Here is a 25,865-nt window from a genome sequence, read left to right as displayed (position 1 = left end):
TTTTAATAGGGAGATGTTTGGGCACAATGTAGTTACAGCTAACACACTTGGAATTGTGTGGAAAGCCAAGGTCCATCATTTATTCAGATGCTTTGAGTGAACTATTGTGATGAGCATGTGTTAAAAGTTTATCTGCCGGCCGGGTGTGGTGGCTCACGCCTGTAATCCTAGCACTCTGGGAGGCTGAGGCAGGAGGATTGCTTGAGGTCAGGAGTTCAAGACCAGCCTGAGCAAGAGCGAGACCCCGTCTCTACTAAAAATAGAACAAAATTAGCTAGTCAACTAAAAATAGAAACAAAAAATTAGCCAGGCGTGGTGGCTCGCGCCTGTACTCCCAGCTACTTGGGGGGCTTAAGCGGGAGGATCACTTGAGCCCAGGAGTCTGAGGTTGCTGTGAGCTAGGCTGACGCCACGGCACTCACTCTAGCCCGGCCAACAAAGCGAGACGCTGTCTCAAAAAAAAAAAAAAAAAAAAAAGTTTGTCTGCCAAGATGGAACAAAGATTGAGAATTCCATCCTAAAAGGTACATTCCAGAAATGACTAACTAGGGTTTCACTTTTCAAAATTGGTCTGCTTTCTAGCCTATATGTAAAATTTGATTCAACAAGATGCATTCATGTCCCAGGACTATTAATGGACCTATGTTGGCAAACAAGAAGTTATTTGTCTATGTTTCTATTTTTTTGCCCCCTAAAACACAAAATTCATAAGAAAGCAGCAAAGACCAATTTCAAAAGAAACTTAAATCTTTACAATCTTTCTCAAATCCTCTTAAGTTAGTTGTATATTATGGGAAATATTAATAACAATGATATTTCCAAATTAACTTAGAATTCTGAGTTAGGATCCTTTCTCCTGCTGCCTTGGGTTAATAATCTAGTGGTATTATGTGAAAATTTTCTCTTCCTGACAATAAACAATGTGTTTTGATTAAATAGATAATAGGCCTAATTGCTTCAGGACCTTAAAGTAGTAGTGTTTATAGATGCTATAAACCCTGCTTAAATTTTAACAGCCAATTAGTTGAGCTATTCCCCCTGATGCTGGATAACTCAAAAGGCCGTTTCAACCTACTATATACATCTTAGCAAAGTAAGACAAGAAGAAAATAATACAACGTCTTCTAATTCTCTGAGACTGAAATTTAGTTTATACCCTAGGCAGTGAAATAGTTCAAAACTGTTTAAATAGAATTGTATCCTACGATACATTGACAGCAAAAAACTAGAATTTCTTCATATATCCTTAGTAATGTTGTTGGCTGGGGTGATTACTACATTGATAGTTATGTTTTAAATTTGTTATGTTAATGCTCTGAGATTACTCAGGGATCTTTCATTCTTTTAAGTGATATATAAATGTTGGACTGCAAAGTTATGGGAAGAATCAATTCTATTTCAAGATTAAGGTTAGGATGGTTAAATGTCTATTTTAGAAAAAGAAATAGGGAATGCAAATTTTAGAAAATTTCTCCTAGCATAGATTGCCTGGCAGCTACTGTTCAATATATTTTTCTTGACTGACTGAATGGCTGAATGAATGCTAATCTAGGTCTAGTCCCCTACTCTTATCCCGATTCTGAATTAATAGTAATTATTTTTTGAACTTTCACCCAAATTTGAGATGATTTTGCTCCCAACTTTGGCAGCTGGAATGGCTTTTAAAGTGCCTAATTAAGAATAATTTGTTGTTAATTATTATCTTTTTGAATAATTTTCTTCCCCCTTTCATTCTTTTAAGTTGCCTTTACACTTTCCAAGTCTCATGTTTTTCATATCTTAAGCTAGGTTTATTAAATAAAAGAGAACAAAACTTTTTTCTCTTTGCCTTTTAATAAATGTGACCCTTTCTGTCATCCTTTCCTTGATCCTTTCCAAATCAGCAGCAGTTGCCATAAGTGACGTCTGAGAGACAAGATGCCAAGTGCAATGGCTAAATTTAAAGAGCAGCATTCACACCTGTTGTTAACTGGCAATGACCAACCTCCCGCCCACGGTTTCCTCCACCCCCTGCCTCCTACCAACTGCAACCCACAGCCACCTAGACTCTGTGTGTTCATGTGTAAATAAGTATTGATGAAGACTATATACATTCCATCAAAATTGAGAATGAACATAACATTTTGACAGTTAATTAGTTTTATAGGAGCTGAAATTCGGGCAGAGCGAAGCATAATATAAAGATGTATCTGACCTTGAAGTAGGCAGACTAATATGGCTAGGTATTTGGTGAATCTTTGAAGACTTTTAAGGGACTATCTCACACCAAATTAATTTTTTTAGACTTGCCGTATTTTGTGAAATTCTTTTAGATATCAGCACTGGAAGCTGCTATAAATGTAAATCTTGCATAAAAGAGGCAATCTAAGGAGTAATTGACATCATCTAGAGTTAGTTTCAATTAATTTGCCAGATTGGCAACTCTAACCTGAAAGAGCTCTGTAGGAAAAAGATAGTAACATAAATGATTTTGATACAAAATACTCACGGAATGGTGAGAGAAGCGGACTGTGGACCAGCCAGCCAAAATAGCCTAATTAGATAGGCCTGATAATGAAGGCATGTGCCAGACCTCACAGTCAGATCAGCTCAGATCCAGGATCCAGATACTATGATAGAAAATCAAACAACGGATTATGAAAGCATGTAAGAGGGAGAGTTTAATTTTACCTGGACATTTACCCTCAGAGGAAGCAGAGCTGGTGTTCAAAAAGAAGAGAGGGACGGTAGGAACAAAGAATTGGAGGTTGGAAGTTTCAGGGCACAGTCAGAGTATGGAGATTACATATCTCAGGAGAAGACTGCTGAGAAAGGGGAGCCACTTTACCAGTTTGGGATTTTGTTGTAGTTCAGCCCTGTTGGAAAGTTCGTATGATCTTTTGGCACTTTTGAATACTCTAGAATGGATGAGCTGGTTTCCTATCCATTTAGGAGGTGTGGCTTATTAGACTGTAAAATTCATGTGCTGCTCCTTTGAATTACTTCAGATAGAGACAAAAGACTTCCTAGATCCAAGACTCTGGTAAATACAAAGGCTACAGGAGGCCACAAGCCAAACTAACACAAAAAGGATAGATCCTGAGAAACATGAACAAAGACAATCCTGTTTGAACAAGCTCTGCCTTTGTCAACTCTGTTTTCCTGGTGTTCTGCTCCTGACAGAAAAAAAACCTTGCAGATTGATGTTAGATTATAGTATCACTAAGTTATAAAATGAATGTGGAGTCAGTCATCCTTTGGAGACTAGGACATGAGCCTCCTGCTGCACAAAAATTTTTATAGGGAGTATGTAAATATATCTCTGACTTAGAGTGGGGTTGCAGTCAATATTAGAGTAGGGGAAATGGGCATGTTGGAGAAAGAAAAGAGAAATAAAAATGAGGAAGGAAAAAAGTATGTGTGTGCATATCAAGTGAGAATAGATATGGATAGGAAAAGATACGGGCTTAAGAGTAGTTGAGCCCTTCTACACTGACTAGAAATATTTATGAGTCATATAAGCTGACAGAAAAGGGACAGAAAAGATCACAGAAACTAGGAATTCATGAGAAAAAGAGTGGTAGTGATGGAGAGATAACCGCAGATGGGTAGGTATAGAGAAATGGGAATAATGACATCTGGAAAAAGAGTGAAGCAAAAATAGCCAGGAAACAGGTCCAGGCTGTGTGGTTCGGGATATTTGCAAACTAAATTTTTCCTTTTGGCCTCCCTCTTCACATACTTTTACCTGATGTTTAAGAACTGCTGCTTTCATTTGCATAATAATTCACATTATCAATGAACTGTGGAACACAGCCCCTAGACCTTTGAGCAGATTCCTTTCATGCTTTCTTGCTCATGTCAATAAACTGTGTGTATCACCCACCCTAGCTATTCTGGAATATTTAGGCAAATACTCCACTGACTTGAGTCATACTTAGGAGCTGATGTCAGTGTACATTTTAGCAAGGAACCTAGTTAAAGTTTCATGCTCCAGGAAACCTGTTCTGATTAGTTTTAGCTTAAAAAAAGATCAACCTGTTTTTAAGCATTGGCACGGAAAATAATTCTGCAACAATGTAGGTTTTAGTGGCCACGTTTTTGTAATTATAAAATAATATGTAGTCACGAACAATATAAACCATTCAAAAGGATAGCTACCCCTTAAAACTTCCCAGAGGTAAAACATTTTCTTGTTTATTTTTCCAGAAATTTCTATCTATCTAAATTATATACATATAAACTACTTTTAGAAGGATCATCTATACTGTATTATCTGTATTACTTTTAAAAAGTATAGATAGAATCATTTTATTTATTTATTTTTATTTACTTATTAGAGAGACTTTGTTGCCTAGTCTGGAATGCAGCGGCCTGATCATAGCTCACTGCAGCCTCAAACTCCTGGGTTCAAGTGATTCTCCTGCTTTAGCCTGCCAAGTAGCTGGAACTGAAGGCATGTACCACCATGCCTGGCTGATTTTTAAAACTTTTATAGAGATGGGGTCTCATTTTTGTAGAGATGGACCCATGCTGGTCTTGAACTGCTGGCCTCAAGTGATCCTCCTGCCCAAAGTTCTGGGATTATGGGCCCTGAGCCACTGCACCTGGCTGAATAATTTAATTTTTTGATGGTTGAGTAATATTCTGTCATAAGGTTAGTGTCTAATTTATTTAAGCAATTCCCTATTGAAAGCCACTGAGGTTTTCTTCAACTTCTTACTCATAAGAGTTGCAATCTTTTTCAAGTTTTTCTGTGGTTGCTTTACCATCCTTTATACATGTAGTATCTCTAGAGTGATCAGCACAGTCTCTGGCACATGGCAAGTATTCAATGAATGTTAATTCCCTTTCTATATATACATATAGATATAATTATTTATTTATTTTTTTAGGTATGAGGATGACTTTCTGTTGAGCTGTGTACACTTTCTCCTCATGGGGCTTGGCCAACCAGCTCCTATGAATTATGTGATTTGCAGCTACGGACAAGGTTTTCTCTGTGCGGAGATAATTGACATTTGCTTAGATTAATTGCTAGCCCTAAATTATTAGAACCCAGTTTAATCAGTCGATCCTACACATCTTACCTCTGGTGGATCAGTAGTTTCATCTTAGCAGTTAAAAGATGACACATTTTGGCAAATAGGTAGGAAGAAAGCTTTTGATAGTCCCTCCAGTTTCAGGTTTATGCACTTAAAAGAAAAACTATTTACTGTGGTTCGTTTGCAAATGCATTGGATTAAATCTCAGTGCGGCAGGATGCATATCTACATACTTGGAAAAATAGGGGAAAGGCAATTCCAGTAAAATTTCTCAAAGTGTAAAGTGTTGAGATGGAAGGAACAATCCTGATTCATAGCCAGACTTGGCAAAGGCACAGAAAATAAAAACAAAACTAAAATCCATGGTGATCTTAGTAAGAAGGCATGAAGGGGTGAGAGAGAAGGGAAAATGGCACGGCATGAGTAAATACATAAAATGCAGCTGGGATAAATATAGATGAGTGGAAAATGATTGTAAGTGAAGTTGCTCCAGGAATGTCTTGGATTTCCAGCTAGGGGGATTACAGTGTGCAGCTGTTGAGTGGGGCCTCATTCCTGAGCTCTCGGGTTCCACTTCTTGGACAATAAAGCTTTTTGGGCAAGTGGCATATTTCTTACCTGGAGAAGCCAATCATCTCACTGTTTTGGGGTAGGTAGGGCATAAGGATAAACCAAAAAACTTCCACTTCATTATTTAGCTATTCTTGGACAAGAAAGTACCATTTCAGTCAAACTTTAAAGAATAATATTAGAACAAGTGATAAAATTTTCTCTGTATTTTTGTAGGTTTTTAAAAAAACTTATCACCCAAGGCTACACTACAGAAGATGTTTTTCCAAAATTTAGAATAATACTTGTATTTGCTTTCCAAACTGTTTTTCTGCTCCAGATTTTAAAAAGAGTTGTGAGAATTTATCAGCTCATAATAATGAACAGATAGCAAGGAAATCCTCTTTTAAGGAAATACAGGAACCCCAAATCTCCTTTCATAAGCAGTATTTAATGAGCCCCCATTGTGAGCTTGTTTCTTGTAGAAAGAATTGTTTTTTTAAGATAAAGTGATTAAGAGTTATTCCAAAGTATATACTAATGGCTATTTTAGCAGAATGATGAAACTTCACTAAAATAGCTTTGACATGATTTTTATTATATTATCCCCTTTTTTCTGTAGTTTAATAAATGCACACAAGGTCATATATGTGAAAATAGCGTGTGCTCCTTCTGGAGACTGTAAGAATATCAGTATAAAGGTGATGTAAAAATGAATTGAGTATTTGAAATGTGTACAGGTCTGTTAATTCACTCCAATGGCATGTACTCATTCTGGGACTTTGATATTGTAATCATTCTACCCCTCCTATGTTATGCTACACATCACAGTCATTAAATCACTCCATGATGTAGGGTTAGTTTCAGCATACCCAAATACTATCAGTTATGAATGATAACTCTGGGAGTGTCGTTGAGAGTTGCAGCATACCTAGTTAAGGGTTATTAATCTGGTGCCTATTTTGCCAACTTAGAACACTCAGAACTAAACTTAGAACAAAGCTTTGCACAACTATTTCCTTAGTTACTCTTATCATAGTTCTAACTTTGGTGAAGATTAGCTGAATCGAACATGCCATCTCTATTGCTGCTATTTTGAGGGGCTCGGGCGCCAATTACCGGTTCCCTAGAATTTGCCCGTAATTGACTACGTCCCATAATAGGTAACTCTGGAAGTGACAGGCAGCCTCAAATGTGGTTCTCCCGCCTGTCGATTGGGCCTGGCAGGAAGCTCCGCCTCATCAACTCAGTCAAGGGCGGCAGTTGGTCCGGCGTCGGTGAGTGGCGGGTCTCAGCTCCGCCCCGGCCGTCCGCTGCGCTGCCTGGGTCGGCGCCGTTTCCAGTTGAGAGATGGCGGCCGCCGCAGGTAGATCGCTGCTGCTGCTCCTCTCTTCCCGGGGCAGCGGCGGGGGCGCCGGCGGCTGTGGAGCGCTGACTGTCGGCTGCTTCCCCGGACTGGGCGTCAGCCGCCACCGGCAGCAGCAGCACCACCGGACGGTGAGCTAGCGCGCCTGGCGGCTCCGGGGAGGGCGGGGCGGCGCTGGCGTGTGGAGCTGCCGGCGGGCAGGCCGCCCGGGCAGCGGGCGAGTTACCTCAACTCCCGGCCGCTCCCGAGGTTGCCAGGCACCGGGGAGCGGCCGTGTCCTTCAGGCGCCTGCGGCGGCGACCAGGAAGGAAGGGCGGGCGGGAGGAAACCGAGAGGAGGAGGAGGGGCGACGGCGGGGTTGTTCCCGCAGGACCGGGGACACCAGGGCGGGGAAGGGACGGGACTTGAACCTCTCCCTGACCCGCCCCTAATCTCGGTTCCTCCCTCCTTCTTGCTTTTAACAGCTCTCCCCCAATGCTTCCGAACTGAGCCCGGTGCAAGTTGTCCCCTTTTCTTCCTCCTTCAGGCGGGTTGGGGTGTCTTGAGTTGCCGCGGCTGCCTTGTATGTGTCAGGAGAGTGGCAGTGCCATGCTGCTGGGAACTGTCCCCGCAGAGCAACCCAAGACCCCAGCGGGTCGCTTCCTCGTTTTCTCTCGGTCCCCTGGGAACAGGCAAGAAGGGAAATCAAACTTTATTCCTCTCTGTGACTTCCTGCGTTGTGTGTGACCGTGTCCCTCGAGGTGGATGCTGCATTGCTTCAGGAGGCAAGCTCCATCCCTCGGGTCCTTAAAGGTCCTTTCAGTGGTTTCTTTCCCGGGTTGGTTTATAAGCTTGTTCGCGCGTGCCTGAAGGAGGAATGGTGGGCAGCAGGCACAAGAGAAGGGAATATGACAAGTTGTTCACAGAGGCAGAGATTTGGTGATTGTGTTAACCAGTTATTGCTGAGTTTCATTGGCTGGCAATGAAGGGGGGTTTCTATTTGAACAGCCTTGGGTGTGTGTGTGAGTGTGAGTGAGAGAGCTTTTTTTCAATCACAAGAGATCAACTTGACATGGAGTTCTTGACCTGACAAGTCAGGAGTTTCCCCGTTCCTTAGACTTCCTAGACCTGTATCCCACGTGTGGGTCTTTGGCCAACTCTGAGAGAAAGAGTGTAGCTTTAATTTCCTGTGGCTGAGTTATACAGTGTGGTAATAAGAGGATCACTGCAGACAGCCTGATAGGAGAAACTAGTACTTTCAGCCCTCAACAGACACATCACCTGCCTTGTTCAGATCATACAGCTTTGAAGAGGAAACTGAACGGCAGCTATTAGAGAGGATACTCCAAGACCAATGACAGCATAAAATTGTTTCTGTAAGAGCTATGAAAAGAACGAATGCTCTGCAAATGCAAGATAGTATTGTTATTATTAGCCATAGATATGAAAGCTATCCTCATTCTTGTGAGAAAATTGTACTTCTTCATGTTTGGCATGCTGGCATATTGCTTTGCTGAAGCTTTTGGGCTAGAGCCGTGCTTTTCCACAGTTCAATTTAATTTGCATTATTCGTAGCCTCCAGTTATGTGTTTTGTTCTCTTAAAAACATAAGGCCGCTGAAAAATCTGATTGCATTCCCCTTTCCCCCAAACTATTTAAGGACATCCCAAGTTGTCTTTAACTCTGTATTTTGATAAGACATCTTGTGACTTTGCACAGTTTGTTTTTAAGACTGTTTGGGTGTGGTATTCATTTAGCATTTTTATTTGTGCCATGTATACTTTCCACTATGCAAATTTGTCAGGCTGTGAGTGTCCTCCTTGTGGGAATACTTCATGAAAGTGTTCTCTGTGCTATTCTAGGGTGGATAAAAGTGATGTGCTGAATTTGTAACTGAAAGCACAATTAAAGTGAAGTGTTATTTCTGAAGGGCAGAAGTGTTTTCATGGAATGGTGACTTCTAAATAAATTTAGAATTGTAAGATCTTGAAAAAGGTTGAACATGATTATATAAAATATGTAAACAGATTTTTTATTTTTCTGTGATTGCTCTAAAGCCATCATGTCAGCTCTCTCCATCTGATATTCTGTGATTCCTCGCAAGACATTCAATGTGAAAAGTATTGAGGCCCAGAAAGGGGAGAGACTTGGCCAGAGTTACGCAGGTAATACCTAACAATTTTAGGATACCCATCCACCTCAGATATTCTGACCCTCTTATTGTGTTATTTTTATTGTGAAGTGCAACTGTTCCTTATAAAATTTACTTTTGTCTCTTAGAGAAGTATTGGCTTTTTAAAACTCCATGAATAGGGATTCTCCTTTAAGGAGATGTTGATTTGAGGCACATGTATTAGGTGAATATTGGAACAAACAATTTGCCAGAAAGAATAGTGTTCTTATAAAGGTCCCTGAGAGACACTAAGGTTGAATCTTGCATAGGAGACATCCTGTGTATGTGCAGCAGATGGCAGTCTGCATTGGATGGGATCACAAGTCCAGCTTGTGCCACTTTTGTTCTGTTGTAGTAGGTATGGTAAATTAGAGCCAGGGGTGCATAACCAATTACATTACTGCTTAATATTTTGCTTGAGAAATCCATCTTTTCCAAGTTTGGAGAATGAGTCTAAAGCAATACAGTAGTAGTTCAGCTATTAGTAAATGCAGTTGTGAGGTTACAAATCCCCCCTGCCCTGTTAAAACGTCATTCAGCTGAATGAATAGGAGTAAAGGTGCAGGGGCTTATTGAGTATTTTCAGCACTATCTAGTGTAGTTTTTTCCTTCTCTCCAGCTTGTGACTGTAACCAAAGCTGATGTAAAATGTTTGTTGCATGCCTTTCTGTTAGTGAAGGCGGCTGCTATTTTTAAGGATGATTCTTTGAAGGGGAACTGCCTTTCATTGTGAGTTGTGTAATTCCATTGCTAAATCAAACTGTCTCATCTCTGATTATGACAGCCTGACTGTTGGCATTTTCTAGTGGTCAGCTGAATTACTGCATCTTTTACTTAAGTCTGTCATTGTACTGTGATAGTTTGTGGCTGTCTCTCTCTACTTTACACATTACAGTTCTTTGGCAATGATACTGTTTCAGCCTAACCTGAAAGTTTTAACAGAGGTTACATTGCCTGCCACAGAGGCAAGTCCTAATTCTCTGAGTTCCTCATGATCTGGCCCAATCTTACTTTGCCAGATTCACTCCAGCACAAATACTACTCCATTGTACTTAAGCCACTCTCTGTACTGTCCCCAAATGTTCCGTACATCCATATTAAGCTTTTATGCAGTTTTTGTAGCTGAATTTCAGCCTTAATCACTCCCAGTCACTCCTCTAACCTCTAAGGTGCATTTCAGGTTAGAGATTGACCTACAACTCCTTTTGAATCTAACATCTTTACAGACGAGGAAACCAACCTAACAGAAACCGAGGAAAGTGACTTGTTAGGTTATGTTTGTGGTTACCAGCAGACCTCAGATTGAAATTCCTTTTTTTTTCCTTTTGATTTTTTTCACCACCTCTGCTATACCTGACATGAAATTCCTTTAAATGGAGGTGGATTCAAGAATTCTTAGTCTGAATCTTAATTTGTGTAATTCCTGGCTCTTAATCTCTTTCTGTTGTTCTGTTCTGCCCTCTGAATTCTGAGACGATTTATTATCTTCAGGACACAGATTGAATTGACACACACTTGTTCTCTAAATCTACAGTCTCCAACTCTTGGCCTGTTAGGGACCAACATGCAGAGTTCTGCCCCCAAGCCCCTGTCTGTGGAAAAATGGTCTTCCATGAAACTTAGGTGAGCAGACAAGGTAGCGAAGCTTCATCTGTATTTACAGCCACTCCCCATTGCTCACATCATTGACTGAGCTCTGCCTTCTTGCTACCTCCGTGGAAAAATTGTCTTCCATGAAACTGGTCCCTGGTGCCAAAAAGGTTGGGGACCACTGCTCTAAATATTTCATTTGTGGGCATGTTGTCTTACTGGGGACAAAAAGGCAAAGATGTGTATTTTATTACATTTGTTTCTCTCATAGACTCCAGCACAGTGCTAGGTATATAGGTGATACTGGGACAATCATTAATTGGCTATGCACCCTTTTTTTCTGGTTGCCAGGGAAAAGTTATGCTCTTTTTCTACTCTTCCCATCCTCTGTACCCCAGGTTTGACTTGCTTAATAGCTTATTGCTTAGGTAGGCACATTTGGGTAATTGCTTTAAGCTTGATATTGCCAGTGTTATCTTTGGTTGTATATTACACTTCATTATGGTGGGTTGATGGAAAGAGTTGATACCATTGGATTAGCTCTGCAGTGGTCACTAGCTTTCTGTCCATAGCCAGCAAAAGTATGACAACTACCCAGATTATTATAAATACATGTTTGAATCAGATTCCAAATTTTTTTTTATTGTGCTATAATATTAAGTTTTTTTTTTTTTTTTGAGACAGTCTTGCTCTGTCACCCTGCATAGAGTGCAGTGGCATCATCGTAGCTCACTGCAACCTCAAACTCCTGTGCTCAAGTGATCCTCTTGCCTCGGGCTTCTGAGTAGCTGGGACTATAGGTATATGCCATGATGCCCTGCTAATTTTTCTATTTTTAGTAGAGACGGGGTCTTGCTCTTGCTCTGACAGGTCTCAAACTCCTGAACTCAAGCAATCCTCCCGCCTTGGCCTCCTGGAGTGCTAGGATTATAGCACTGAGCTAGGATATAAGCCACTGAGCCTGGCCAAACATTAAGATTTTGAGGGTTCTGAATAAATATGTTTAGAACAGACTTCTCTTGTTTTTTAAGGAAATAACCATTCTTTTATTTATCTTAAAATTTTGCTTATTTTGAAACTCATAAAATATTTGAATGAGTGACTTGGATTTATTGAAATTCTGATTATTGAACTTTTCTAAGTCCCAAGGGTCTCTCTTTTATGCTTCATGGAACTCAGCATCAAGAGTGGTGTAAGTAAAAGACAAGTTGGTAGCAAATCCTTCAGATAATGATGCGAATAAAGTGCTATTGCAGAAGACCATGACCACTCCTTGATTTCAACTTCAAACATGAGGCAGCCCTAAAACAAAAATGATTTGCTATTGTCAAGTTAAAATTATGAGATCTATAAATTTGGAAAGGAGAACTTTATTTCTTATGCTGGGTTGCAACCTGCAGGGTCATAAGAGGAGCCTCTGGCTGAGACAGAAAACAGGCACTTCACTGGAGCAAGGGTGGGACAGGAGTTTTATGCTAAATGGTTTGACTAAATATACATATTTAATGGGTTATAGGAGGAGCTATGAATATTCATGAAGAAGGGTCACATTGCATATGTGGTAAGCAAACATATGTTACATATGTCCCATGTTTACTTTGGGGTGGAGACTTAACATTAAAATGCATTAAAATTAGGTTCTGTATGTCAAAAGGTGAAACAAAGGTGTTTTGTGCACATCCTCTGTAAACGGTCATAGCCAGACTGTGGTCAGTGGTCAGTTATCAGGAAGGAATGTGTTATCCTGTCGAAATTGAGTCCAGCCTCAGCATTAGACAGTTGGTTGAAGTTAGCAGGGAACTCTTCCATTCTTTGTTTTACAGGGCTCTTTTCTATTTAACTCTAAGCAAAAAAAAAAATCTGGTGATGGTTAGTGAGGAAGTGGGTATATTGAGGTGTGACCAACCTCCCATCTCATCATGGCTGGGAAACTTAGTTTTTAAAGTTTTTCTGGGGTCTCCTTGGCCAACAGGGGTCTGTTCACTTGGGGAGTGGGGGTTAGGATTTTATTTTTATTCCACATTGTCAGCTGCTGGGATGTTGTTTTTATTTGTTCTAACATTTAAGCTTTGTGTCCCTACAGGTTTTCTTAAAAATTGCTATTTGTTTTTCTGTGATTAAGGTCAAGATTGCCTTCAGTATAGGGTCTCAGCCTTTCAGTCCTTTATTCTTATGTGTTTTTTTTGTTTGTTTGTTTTGTTTTTTGAGACAAGGTCTCACTCTATCACTCAGGCTGGAGTGCAGTGGCGCAATTATAGCTCACTGCAGCCTCGACTGCTGGGCTTGAGTGATCTGCCTGCCTCAGCCTCCCAGGTAGCTGGCACTACAGGTGTGCACCACCATGCCCAGCTAATTAAAAAAAATTTTTTTTGTGAAGACGGGGTCTGACTATGTTGCCCTGGCTGTGAATCCTTTATTCTTTATTTGACTGATTAATGCCATTCTAGTCATTTTTAAACTTACTAGAATAATACGTTATTAGGAAAACTAAGATGTCATTGTGGAAGATGTGTACTTTAGAAATCCTAGAATTTAGAGCTCAATAATACCTAATATTGAGGAAATAAGAGTCTAAGAATGGTGAAATGGCTTTTTCCTCAGTGGCCCAGCAAGTTATTACAAAGCTGAAAATGGATCACACATCATCTGATTTTTACCATTCTGTTCTTTTCCTACTAAATTACACAATTCTGTGTTTCATTTAAAAAAACTGTTAAGCTGAGATTGGTTTTAAAAAGTGAATTTGGGTCAAATTCTTAAAGTAAGTACTTAAATTCAGTCTCGAATGATTACTATTTGACTTAGATCAAGCTTGACAACACCTGCTGAAAAACCTGTCCTCTAGTTTCAACACAAAAAAGGAAACCATTTATTTATTTCATTGCATTTTGTTAAATGCTTTCAGTGAGATAGCCTGCGTAAAAATGAAAATTGACTTCAAGCAAATTACTTTTAATAAGTTTAGTGAATTATTGGCCCATACACTGCACACAGGCTTGAATTGTTTACATTGATAAAAATATAACTTAGCAAATTACATCACCAGCTGGGTCTAATAGGATCCTAAAGCTGAACTTTTTCTAATGCAGTTCTAGAATAATTGGGTAATATGACATTGCATTTTGACATCACTCTTAAAAAGAAGAGCCTTTTCCAAAAGTTCTTTAATGACATTAATAATATTTATTAATCTAGAGGAATTGGTATTTACTTTTCTTTCATGCTTTGTTACTAAAGTTTTCAGTTTTTACATAGTTTTTCTTGCAATTTATTATTCATTTTATTGTTTGGAAAGTATTTGTAATAATCACCAGAAAATTGCTGAGGAGCCCATTAGGTGTATGAGACTGTCCAGAGGACAGTTAGAAATGTGCAGTCCTGAACTGTACTGCCTTATAGGTAACAAGATCCTTTAAACTTCTTTTTTGCCTTTTCAGACAGGCCTACCTTGTACATCTTACTTATCTATAGTAACTGATGTTACAGGATGTTTGAGTACTGTATTAATGTCTACTTTAAACTTTAGTTCAGAGAAAGTTAATGTAACTGATAATTTGTCAAATAATAAGAGAGTAAATAGGTTAGCTTGAACTGCCTGATCTTTATAAATAGAAGAATAGATATAGAAGAAAGCACTTAAGATCTGAGGGCATTGTTATCTCATTTAATTTTCACCTTAACCCTATGAGAGTTATTATTATCCCAGTTTTATAGATGAAGAAATTGAGGGTGAGACAGTCTCACTTCTTCCTAAGTGTCATAAACTGTTTTAGTTCTAGGGTTGCAAGTATGGACAAGACAGATGTTTTGGATTTAATTCTAGGTCTGGCTAGAATTGAAACTACTGTATTGAGTGTCAGTGTGGATCCTACTTCATTTTCATCTTCTCCTTTAGCCATGTTCCTTCTCAAGCATGCAGTTTTCTTCCAAGAGATCTCACCATCATTCCTACTGACTGCATTTCTTAAATTTCTTTCCCCAAGCTCTCCTCCAGGTATTAGCTGGTAGGAGCCTAAGGTATTTGCCTTCTGGGGATCTTGGTAATTTAGTTTGGGTTTCTAAAGTGTCCCATGCAGTAAACCTGATAATTGAGTGCTGCTTCTATACCAGTTGCTTTTATAAAATTCTCCTTTAGGCAAAATACTTAATCCCATTGTACAGATGGAAAATGGAGATTTAGAAAGGTTAAATAACCTGGAGTCGAATGTCTATGGAATTCCTACTTTTTGTGAAGCACTGTGCTGGGCTTTGGGGAGAGAGATGCCTTTGTGGTGTGTTCCTAAAAGAGGTTATGGCCTGGCCAGGAGACATGGTACAAACAGACTGTAATTGACTGCCCTTTTTTTTTTCCTAATCAAGGTTCAGTGGGGGCACTTAGACCTACCTGTGAGAGCTGGGGAAGGTTTCACAGAGGAGGTCTTGCTTGAGATGGAACATGTGGAAATATAATGTGTCGGGGACTAGAAAAGTACGATGGTCCTTCCAGGCAGCACCAAGATCTGACATAACAGGATGAGGGAGCAAGATGTATCTGACAAGCAGCCAGTGGTTTGTTACAACCAGAGCATGGGCAAGAATAACTGGAGATTAGGCTGGATAGTAGTAGTAATACCAATGAGATTTAATATTTTTCATGTATACCATGTGTCAAGCACTTTACATAGATTATCTCACTTAATTCTTGTGATACAGTGTGATGTAGGCACTGTTATTATCCTCATTTTACAGATAGTAAAATTGGTTACCTCAGTTGGTTAAGTGATTTGCCTGGGTCACAGCTGCCAAGTGACACATGGTATATGACTTGCCCACAGTCACACAGCTAGCAAATGGCACACCTGGCATATAAACCCAGACAATTTGGTTCCAGAGCCTGCTATAAGTGAAGGATTGGTCTGTGAAGGGACTTGTGAAGAAGTTGAAATTTTATTCTGTAGGTCAGTGGTGTGTGTGTGTGTGTGTGTGTGTGTGTGTTTTCTCACAGTAGAACTATATTTTATATCACAACCCAGTTATATGTGCATGTTGTGCACCCATAAAACTAAAGAAAAGTTTCATGAAAAAATATTTTTACTATGTATGAGGCATATGTAGTTTCTGTTCTGTTTTGTTAAAGAAATACTGATTGGTACCCACCTAAACTGATTTTACAACTTAAGCCACAGTTTGAAAAATATTGCTTGTCAATAGGAGTTGTCAATAGGAGAGCCTCTGAAGAATTTCAGGTAGAAGAATCAGATGAGCAGGTTTGTGCTTTTAGGTAGGTCACTCTGGCAGCAGTGTGAAGACTGGGTGAGAGGTTGGGACCAGAGAGGTACAGATTTCATCAGTAAGGGGCATCTCAATGGACCAAGCAAAAGCTGCCTGAACTAGGACAGTAACATTGGGGATGGAGAAAAGGGAATAGAGGGGAGAGAGATTTAGGAAGTAGAATTGATAGAACCTGGTGATTGGATGTGGGCTATCACTTAGCTAGTACCAGTGGAAAGGCAATTCAGTTCGTCTGTCAGACTTTATTACTCAGGCACTGAAACTTTATTTCTTGACCTTCGTTTGAGTGTTCCTTTTTATAATCTGTTAAATATGCTTCTTTGTCTTTTCTATGCCTCTAATTTTGTATTTTAAAATGTGCTGACCTGCTTTAATTATTTTTAAGGGATTTTAAAATTTGTATATCAAATCAGATGCCCACCTTATTCTCATGTGCCTGCCTCCCCTCCCTTTCCTCATAGAATTTGAAAGATTTACATAGCAGTATGAAAAGGTACACACAGCATAATAAGCAAATCTTTGTTGAAAAAGTATATTCCATGTATTATGCTCTTTCAAAGCTTTGTGTAGTAGCTCTTAACGTTGTACTCATTAATTAGAGGAATACTTTTAAACAATTTTCTTTGAATTTCTTTTTTTTTCTTTTTTAATACAGAGTCTTGCTCTGTTGCCCTGGGTAGAGTGCAGTGGTGTCATCTTTGCTCATTATAACCTCAAACTCCTGGGCTCAAGTGATCCTCTTGCCTCAGACTCCAGAGTAGCTGGGACTACAGGCGCAGCAACATGATGCCTGGCTAATTTTTCTCTTTTTAGTAGAGACGGGGCTTGATCTTGCTCAGGCTGGTCTCAAACTCCTGAACTCAAGCAATCCTCCTGCCTCAGCTTCCCAGAGTGCTAGGATTACAGGTGTGAGCTACTGGGCCAGGCCCAACTTTCCATTTTTATAATATATGAGTTGATAAAGAGCTCTTTAATGGCCTTAACTTGTTTTGATTCCCTTTTATGTAATGGTGAGCATATGATGGTCTTATCTTTTTCTTTTCTTTTTTTAAGTATTTATTCCTAAGCATGAAACCTTTTATTAGTAAAATTTTAAGCAATCTTCCTTTCCACATTAGAAATGTAGATATATATGAGATTCCTATTGCTTCTGCCACCCCAGTTTCTCTGGAGGTCTAAAAATAAAAAATATATAATTGAAAACAAATTATTTTGAGTGATTCTCTACCATTTAAGTTGACTAGGTATCTTACTGGATTGCCTTATTTAGAAAGCACACATTCCTTTGTCTTCTAAGTATCACAACATAAAAGTAGGTATTTATTTCTTTGATAACTATGACAATTTTTTAGAGACATTACAATATGTAATCTACCAGAAAAGATTATGTTTGCAATGTTGTTGGTGAGCTCTTTGAAATCTTATTGGAGCAAAGGATTACTGTACCATCACAAAATATTTTTATTAGTTTTGAGATAGTTAAGTAAATGAAGAGGTGGTAGTGGTGAGTGGTGTGTGGGTGTGTGTGTGTGTATGTATGTATGTATTTCCTACCAAAATAAAAGTGAGTGAAGAGGGTTTGGTGCCATGTGATAGTCAGGAATCTGGGTTCTATTCCTTTCTCTTCCATTAACTTATTTAATCTTGGACAAGTCACTTAACATCTTTGGTCTTAATATTTTTGTCAGCTAAATAAGGATGCTTGATTAGGTGAACCTAAAGGACTTTAATTATAAGATATGTTTCATTTTTATATAATGCTTTACAAATACTTATTATTTCATTGGGTGGCCTGCATAAAATCATAAACCCAGGTATCATATATTTGCTTATTCTCACAAGGGTCAAGAGCTTGAAGTGAAGAAAAATAGCCTTCAGTCCCTTTTTAAGGGCAGTATTCATAAGTACTTCTGACACCTTGACGAGCAGTTTACTTTGTATTCCCCTTAAACAGTTCATTATGGCTTTAGTCTTACCTTTCTCCTTTGTCTTCTTTTCTGCAGTTCAAACTGCTTAGGGGAGTGGAGGAAGGGGGAAAGATGTCTTGGGAATCCCAGAAAGTTGGAGAGTTGGGAGAAGGAAAACAGTTAAGGTTGGAGTATTGAAGTAGTAATTTATAAATTCAGAGTTATGGCCTTGCCAGCCTGAAACAGAAAATATTTGTTTATTTTGTAGTTACACTTTAGGAATCCTAAGTATGAAAACCTGAACAAGTGATTAGTTGACTATAGTAGTCTATAGGCAACTAGTAGCCCATATATTCTTCCAGCTCTGTGACCTGAGCCTAGTACATTGTCAAAAACATAGGCATTCAGTCAGTGTTGGATGATTGAGAGTGAGTTAAACAGTCCTAGAGAGACCATTAGTAGTCTCAACCCTGTGGGTAACAGCGTAGATCATCTTATTCTCTGTGTCGAATACTACAATGATGGGAATTATAGAAATGTCAAGAAGGAATGACTTCTCTTTGATTCATGCGGTAGCTAATATTCTTAAAACACTTCACAGATTGTACTGAAACAAGCAGGGCTATATAAAATGTTAAGTAAAAATAGTAATGGAAAAAGATTTTTAATTCAAAAAGTAATTTGCAAAATTGATACAATGGCATCTACTTGGCATGTATTGGTGGGAGGTGGGCCATTCTGGACACTGCAGAAGAAAGGAACTATTTGAAAGAGATACTGCCAACTATAGATCCTTTATATATATATTTTTCCAAAGATGACAGAGTTTTGGAGGTGTTTATTTTAGAACAAATCTTCTGTATTTCCATTCTGCCCCCACCGTATCCTGTATCTTGCACTGCCAGAATTCTGCTAGCTGCCATGAAGCAGGGCTGTGGCAAGTGGCCAAGTGTGATAAAAACCTATTTTTCATTTGAAAAGAGAGTACAGATGTCAGACTACTTTAAAGACATATTTAAAGATAGATTCAGTGGAGTGGAAGAAGTAGTAACAACCTAATGAGAAGATTGAAGGTTTTTGATTTGCTTTTGATGGAATTACATTTTTTTTGTAAACAGAGGAATACCAGCTTATATGTCTGTCTCGATCTGTTAGTTTCTCTCTTGCCTCTCTTTTCCTGATCTTTGGGTGCTGGTGCTCAAAGTTGCTGAATAGACAGGAAAAATAAATTTTCTAGTCACAAACTGGTGGTGATCGGGTTTTTTTTCTTTTTTGAGGGGCTCCAAGGGTATACTTTGTGTGAATATGTGACATTGTATGTATACATAGTAATACTTTGGTTTTATTTTGTTCTTGTTTTAACCCTGAAGAAAATGAAATCTTAAAACATTTTTTTTTATTTTCAGCTCTGACTTAAGCCTGAAAATGTTGTCTAAACACAGTTGAGATGGTAAAACAGAATTTTAGTATAACATATTACAAGATTTTTGAATATTCATTTATTTAATGGAGAGCTGAACTCCAGTCATTGCTTTCTTTAATTTTAATATCTCATGCTGCATTGGTGTTTGATTCAGAATGAGTTCAAGTTGTTAGCCTGGCCAAGTGACACAAAGCTGGGTGAGCTTTAAATATATAATGGCTTTGTTTTTAATGATTACTAGAGCTTTTAGCAGTAAAAGGAGGAAAAGGAAAGGGAACTATAGTAGATTTCTTGCCTAAAATGAGCATTCTTTGTAAGATTAAAAGTAGAGACAAGCTGAGACCCTGAATTGTAGATCCAAAGGTCACATCACAGCCAGCATCAGAAAGTCACAGCACTAGTTTAAGAAAAGATAGAAGATAAACTATTGATGCTATCGCTCTCAAAGGAGCTCACTTGGAAGGGCCATTCCATCACCAGAGGTTTTTTTTTTGCGGGGGGGAGGGGTCCTTCATAAGGAAATTACATTGTGTTCAGTTAAACATACAAGGGGAAAAGTCTTTTCTTTTAAATCATGAAGTATGTTTATAAAAACAAGTAGAATAATATGTACATCTTTTACTTGACAAATTAAACACTATAATTGCTGCCTCCAAGTACCCTTTTCAGTCTTCTCTCCCAAAAGTAACGTTCTCTCGAGTTTGGTATTTATCATCCCATGCATGTGTTTATTATCCTTTTGCTGTATATGTATGTATCTATAAACCTTATATAATATTGTAAGCATGTTTTAAAACCTTATTTAGAAGGTATTACACTATATATATCCTGCAATTTGTTCTTTTTGCTTAATACTTAAAAATGCTTATTTAGTTGGTACATGTAGTTCTGTTTCATTCATTTTTGACTACTTTGTGGCATTGCTGTCTCTATTCCATATATTTAAACATCTCCTGTTGACTGAAAGTCTTTTTAGCTGAATATTTTGGGGGACAGGAAAGAGGAATCTATTATGCCATTTTTAAAGTTAGACTTGGGAGGGTTGTTTTGCCTTTCAGAAAAGCCAGTTTCCTTTTTTGGTGTGGAATGTCCTCGTTTATCATATTCCTGGGAAAACCCTTTGTACTTCCTGAGAGAAGGCGAAGAATAATGTTTTATTACACAGATGAACATATCTTGTGCAAAATGCAGAACAGCATCTGTCATAATACAGCAAGCTCATGAGGGATTCAGCTGCTGCAGCAAAAGCTTGGTTTACTCTACTAAAAATTCTCAGATTTTTCAAGTACAGACAAGCTGTGGATGGAAACTTGTTGACATTAATTCATTGTTTCTTTTCTGTGTGTTTGGAATTATCTACAATTTGGGGACTATCTGCTTTATTTTGTAAAAGGATATGTGCTTTTTGTGGTAACAAGACTGTTCTTGAATTCTTTTATGGTTTTATGGGGCAAGCAAAAGAAAAATAAGGGGAGGTACTTCTTTTTTGACAGGTAGTTGGTGTGAAATAAATATTTGTTTTAATCTTATATATTAGTTGATGTATATTCTTACTTTGTAGTCATTGTTTTAAAAAGACAACCTCTGATAAATTTTATCTTCTCACTTTCATGTTGTTGTCTTTCATTTGTAACATTCTTGATAATGGTTTGAGCATTTTTGCAGAATACACAGTATAGCGCTTCATTCAGGTTGTCCCTCCAAATGATTTGCTATAGTGCATTAATCAGAATTGCTGAGGCAGCAAGGGAAACACTAATAAATGGGATGCTTTCCAGGGACTGTAGTTAAGACAAAGCAAACACAAGCCAAAGTTAAAAAGAAAAAGTTAGGCACCCAAGATGTTGTCTGGCCAGATATGCTATTAACAGTGAATATCTCATTCTCATTAAATTAATTGGGATCTGGGCAATTTGAACCACCAGATTGTTAAAAAGGTGACCAATTTTTAAGCATATTAGAATTAGAGGTCATGCAAGAATGGTCTTTTGGCTAACACTTCTTTGCCAATTTTTATTTGATAGATTCCAGTGCCTCAAGAATGATTAAACTCAGCTGACTATTTCTTTCATTGTTGCTTCCATGGTTCTGAGGGAAAGGGTGCTGAATGGACCCCCTAGTAATAGAGGAGACTTTTTTTTTTTTTCCATGTAGAAATGATTAGCTGGCAGGAGAAAAGAGAGTATTGCTAATTAAGAATTGTTTTTGTTTTTTCATTGTTGCTATTTTTCTTGCTAATCACACAAATTATTTTTTTCCCCACAAATTATTTTACCCATGAAAAGTGTAATATGGGGAGAGGAGGTAGTGGTATGTGAAAGGGCTTTTTTATTGTTGTTCTCATTTTGGAATGATCTCCTATCATTTTCAAACAGAACCTGTAAACCAGAGAGTTGTATATCTAGGCACATGAATTGGATATATATATTTTTTATTTACCAATATTTCTAAGTTTTGTAAACTTGTTTCTGAAACTTGTGAAAGTTACTGAATGAACCTGGATAGTTTGAGTCTTATTTAATTTTAAAAAATTTCTTATTTCTTCATTATTTATTAAGTTTCTGTCGGTTTTTTTCATATTCTGAAAGCACAGAGATGGGGTGAAAAATATTTTCCTTCTTTAATCTAAAAGTATTTCTAAAAGTATTGGTTTATGAGTTGTTGCTTCAGATTTCTAATTTTTACCCTTTGTTTTTTTTTTTTTTTTTTTAGAGATGGGGTCTTGCCATGTTGCCCAGGCTGGCCTTGACAGGACTCCTGGGTTCAAGTGATCCTTTGGGCTCAGCCTCCCTAGTAGCTGGGACTAAAGGTGTGCACCACTGTGTCCTGTTAGATTCCCAATTTTTACATCTATTTGAGCTTACCTTGTAGTAACCAAAGATTTAATATTTTATCTCCCTGAAAAAAATTACACAGTTTCTCATAGCCAATCTAGATATATTCTAGGTTACAACTCATATTCTTTTAAAAGTGCCCTCTTGTCCTAAGGGTCGCTGTAATAACTAGCAGCTAAGAATGACCTAAATAAGGTCTTTTTAGACTTTCTTTTCTTCTTTGGCATTATATACTGAGGTACCCATGTTAACAGGCTCAGGAGGGCCTTTACCTTTGACATTGACTTTACTTTTTTCTATTCTTTTAGGTCTTTCACTACCATTCCTACAGTGGTTGGCAAGATATCGTTTCCACCTCACTCTCCATGTACCATGCCAGTGACATCTTAGCTGCTAGAGTGTGGAGCTGGCCTGTGGGAGTCAAGTAAGTGCCTTTTTTACTATTTGGCATGGTTTTTGCTTACTTTGCAAAGCCATGTAGAGGACCTTCTTAAGATTAGTTTTTAAAAAGGCACTTGCTTGATCCTTGTGGGCTGGCTCTTTGCTCCAGCCTGCTATTGAACACATAGTAGCTAACATGGGGCTGAATTTAGTGAGGTGACTATTGCATAATGGAACATTTTTGTTATAGTAGACACTGAGGGATGATAGATCTGATCTCGGCCTGATTAGACCATACTGGTGAACAACCCCTGTCCCATCTCTGTATAAATCAGAACTATGTTAGCTCCAAAGGTAGTTACTCTGGTCTCCTGGAAATTTTACAGGTTATAGGTGACCAGGGGTCTGCTGGTCTCTACCAACTGGGTTGCATGGAAACAGAACAGCTTTCCTAGGAAAGCTAATGGCCTTGACATTTATTTTAACTAATTTGGCTTAATATATGGAAGAAGTGATGGTTGATTAGATTTGGATTTTTGTGTTTATCACTAAAGTTACTTAAACCTGGTATTTTACTTTTACAGGTCATCTTGTAAATTTTGCCTATATAAATTAACACAGCCACTGTTATGTCATAACAACCATGTAAGGGAGAGTGTTTTCCTGCTCTATCTTAGGTATTGGTGATGTGACCTGTTCACGCAGGGGAAAGTTGAACATTCTCAGGTATGTGAAGATCATGATTCATAAGCATTTTCTCCCTGCAAAGCAAACAGTTCATTTCAGTGTGAACTTATGTGGTTTTACAAAATCTATCTTGCCAGTTGATTTTCTTCCCGCCCTCCCGACCCCCACAATTGCTGTAGAACAGGTGTTGGCAAACTATAACCTAGAATTTTCTGCTTGATTTTGTAAATAAAGTTTTACTGAAACATAGATCCATTCATTTACACATTGTCTATGGCTACCCTTGCACCACAACAATAGTGTTTAGATACTATGACAGAGACCATATGGTCCATAAAGCCTAAAATATTTGTCATCTGGCCCTTTATGAAGAAGTTTGCCAACTCCTACTGCAGAAGAACCAAACTTCAAATTGTATTTAGATATAAACTTACTAGAACCACAGCTGATTTCAAATAGGCATCTAAAGAGAAACTAAGAAAGCCAAGACCTGTGTTATAATGCTGACTAGCAAGTAAATATTTGCAGTCTGTATAGTGATATGATTGCTACTACAAGGTTAATGGAAAGCTATGGTGGTAGTCCAACATCATCTTCTCTCTCTCTCTCTCTGTCTCTTTCGCTATCTCACTGGGGGTAGGCATTCATCCAGTGATGGTGGTTATTATTATTTTAGGTTCTCTAAAGGTTTTATAGAACAGATAAGGATGAAAGATTTAACTAGGATATCTGGCACAGCCAAGAAGTGATAATGAAAGGACCTCCTGATTCATGAAAGAATTATTATAGTTAAAATAGACTTGAGATCATGAAAACTGAGGCCGGAGATGTTCAAGGACCACAAAGCAAATTAGTGGTAGAGCTGAAACTAGTGGCTAGATCCCCTGCCTCTTTTCCTAGGGTTCTTTCCACAAGGTCTCACATCATTTTACGGGCTGTTTATTTTCCTTACCAGTTGAAAGGCACAGTCTCTCTCTCTCTCTCTCTCTCTCTCTCTCTCTCTCTCTCTCTCTCTCTCTCTCTCTTTCTCCCTTTTTCTCTCTTTCTTTCTCTCTCCCTTCCCTCCCCCTCCCTTCCTTCTTTCCTTACTTCTTTCCCCCTGAAGTAAAAGCAAAGAAAGACTTGATGATTTAAACTCAAAGATATAATTGTTGGAGTGCCGAATTTACTTGGGGTTTGGATGCTTTTATTTTATTATTTGAAGATACCTAAGGAATTGCTTCTTAATGAATCTTTAAGCGGTTATGGTATATACCCAGAAAGATTAGATTACATGGAATAAAAAAGGAAGTCTGAGTCTTGTTCATGGTTTTATAGCTAGGAGCAAACCAAAATTGGCATAGATAGAATGCTTCCTTCATACATCTATGTATCTAAGCCCATAGATGGAAAGTATATGTGTGGGTGGGTACATGGGTGTGTGTGTCTAACAGCTTTTAAAGTGCATCTGGACTGCATTCTGAAAAGAGTTTAGCAGGTGTATTACAATCTGCAGATTATGTTGCAGAGTTTTAAATGGACTTTTACAACTATATTTTATTTGAGAACAGTTTTAGATTTACAGAAAAATGGCATTATAGCAAAGATAATATAGAGTTCCCATATATCCCACCTCTCTTCCCCTATTATTAATATCTTACATTACTGTGGTACATTTATTAAAATTAATGAACCAATGTTGACATATTATTATTAACTAATGTTAATACTTTATTCAGATTCCCTTAGTTTTTGCCTAATGTCCTTATTCTGTTCTAGGATTAAATGAATTTTTATTAGCATGTTCATTGAAGTAGAAAGCATTTATATGGTCACCTGAAGGTTAGTTCTGAAGTCCCTTTCTGTTTCCAAGAGCCCAATTAAATCAGTACAGACTTAACTGCTGCAAAATTCTGACTTACATTTATATTCTCCTGTAATACATTGAAAAAAATGGTTACTTGACCTTATTGATAGTAATTGTTTGCTTCTAAATTTTAGCATATTCAGTTTTAGAAAGAACAAGACAAACTTGGTTAATTGCAGCTGTTATTAAATGTCATATACTAAATTGCTGGTGAAAATATTCTAAAGTAAATTGCCTCCTTTGGGAATGATGTGGATCAACTCTCTTCAATATGTTTATCCTTCCGAAAGTAGTTTTTGAAGTCTGCACCTTCTGTTGAATCTATTAATCATTCATATTTCCCTATAAAGACCTTAAAATATTTTTTCCTTAAAAGTTCATTAGTTATTTGCTAAAGTTGAACGCATGCATGCCCTATGACTCAGCAGTTCCACTCCTGGGTTTATGCACAACAAAATTATTATGTGTACATTCACCAAAAGACATGGACAAAAAATTGCTCTTGGCAGGACTAATAGTCCAAACCGGAAATTTTCAAATGCCTATCAATAGTAGATCGGTAAATAAGTTGTGACATAATCACACAATGAATATTAAACTGCGATCAGAATGAACAAACTACAGCCACTTATAAAAATGTGTGAACCTTACAAATGCCTTATTGAGCAAAAACAGAAGCCAGACGCTAACAGTACATGATTCCATCTACATAAATTTCAAAAACAGATAAAACTAATCTGTGGTGTCAGAAGTCAGGAGATTGATTACACTTGTGGGGGGTTGGAGGAAGTATTTGGAATAGGGAATGAAAGGGGCTTCTGGGATTCTAGTATTG

At 38.1% G+C, this 25,865-nt stretch overlaps 1 protein-coding gene across 1 annotated transcript in view; it reads left to right on the top strand.

Annotated features, from left to right (window-relative positions):
• Positions 1-6,900: 6,900 nt before the first annotated feature.
• MCU (mitochondrial calcium uniporter) overlaps positions 6,901-25,865 on the top strand; it is a 177,502-nt gene continuing 158,537 nt past the window's right edge. Inside the window, exon 1 of the mRNA XM_045569190.1 lies at positions 6,901-7,070. Within this exon, the coding sequence (XP_045425146.1) occupies positions 6,924-7,070 (147 nt within the window). The 5' untranslated portion in view covers positions 6,901-6,923. The remainder of the gene's footprint in view (positions 7,071-25,865) is intronic.

Source organism: Lemur catta, chromosome 14 (genome assembly GCF_020740605.2).
Source record: "Lemur catta isolate mLemCat1 chromosome 14, mLemCat1.pri, whole genome shotgun sequence".
Lineage (NCBI taxonomy): Eukaryota > Metazoa > Chordata > Mammalia > Primates > Lemuridae > Lemur > Lemur catta.
The sequence above is the reverse complement of the archived record's forward strand: the minus strand, read 5'-3'. Positions and strand labels throughout refer to the sequence as shown.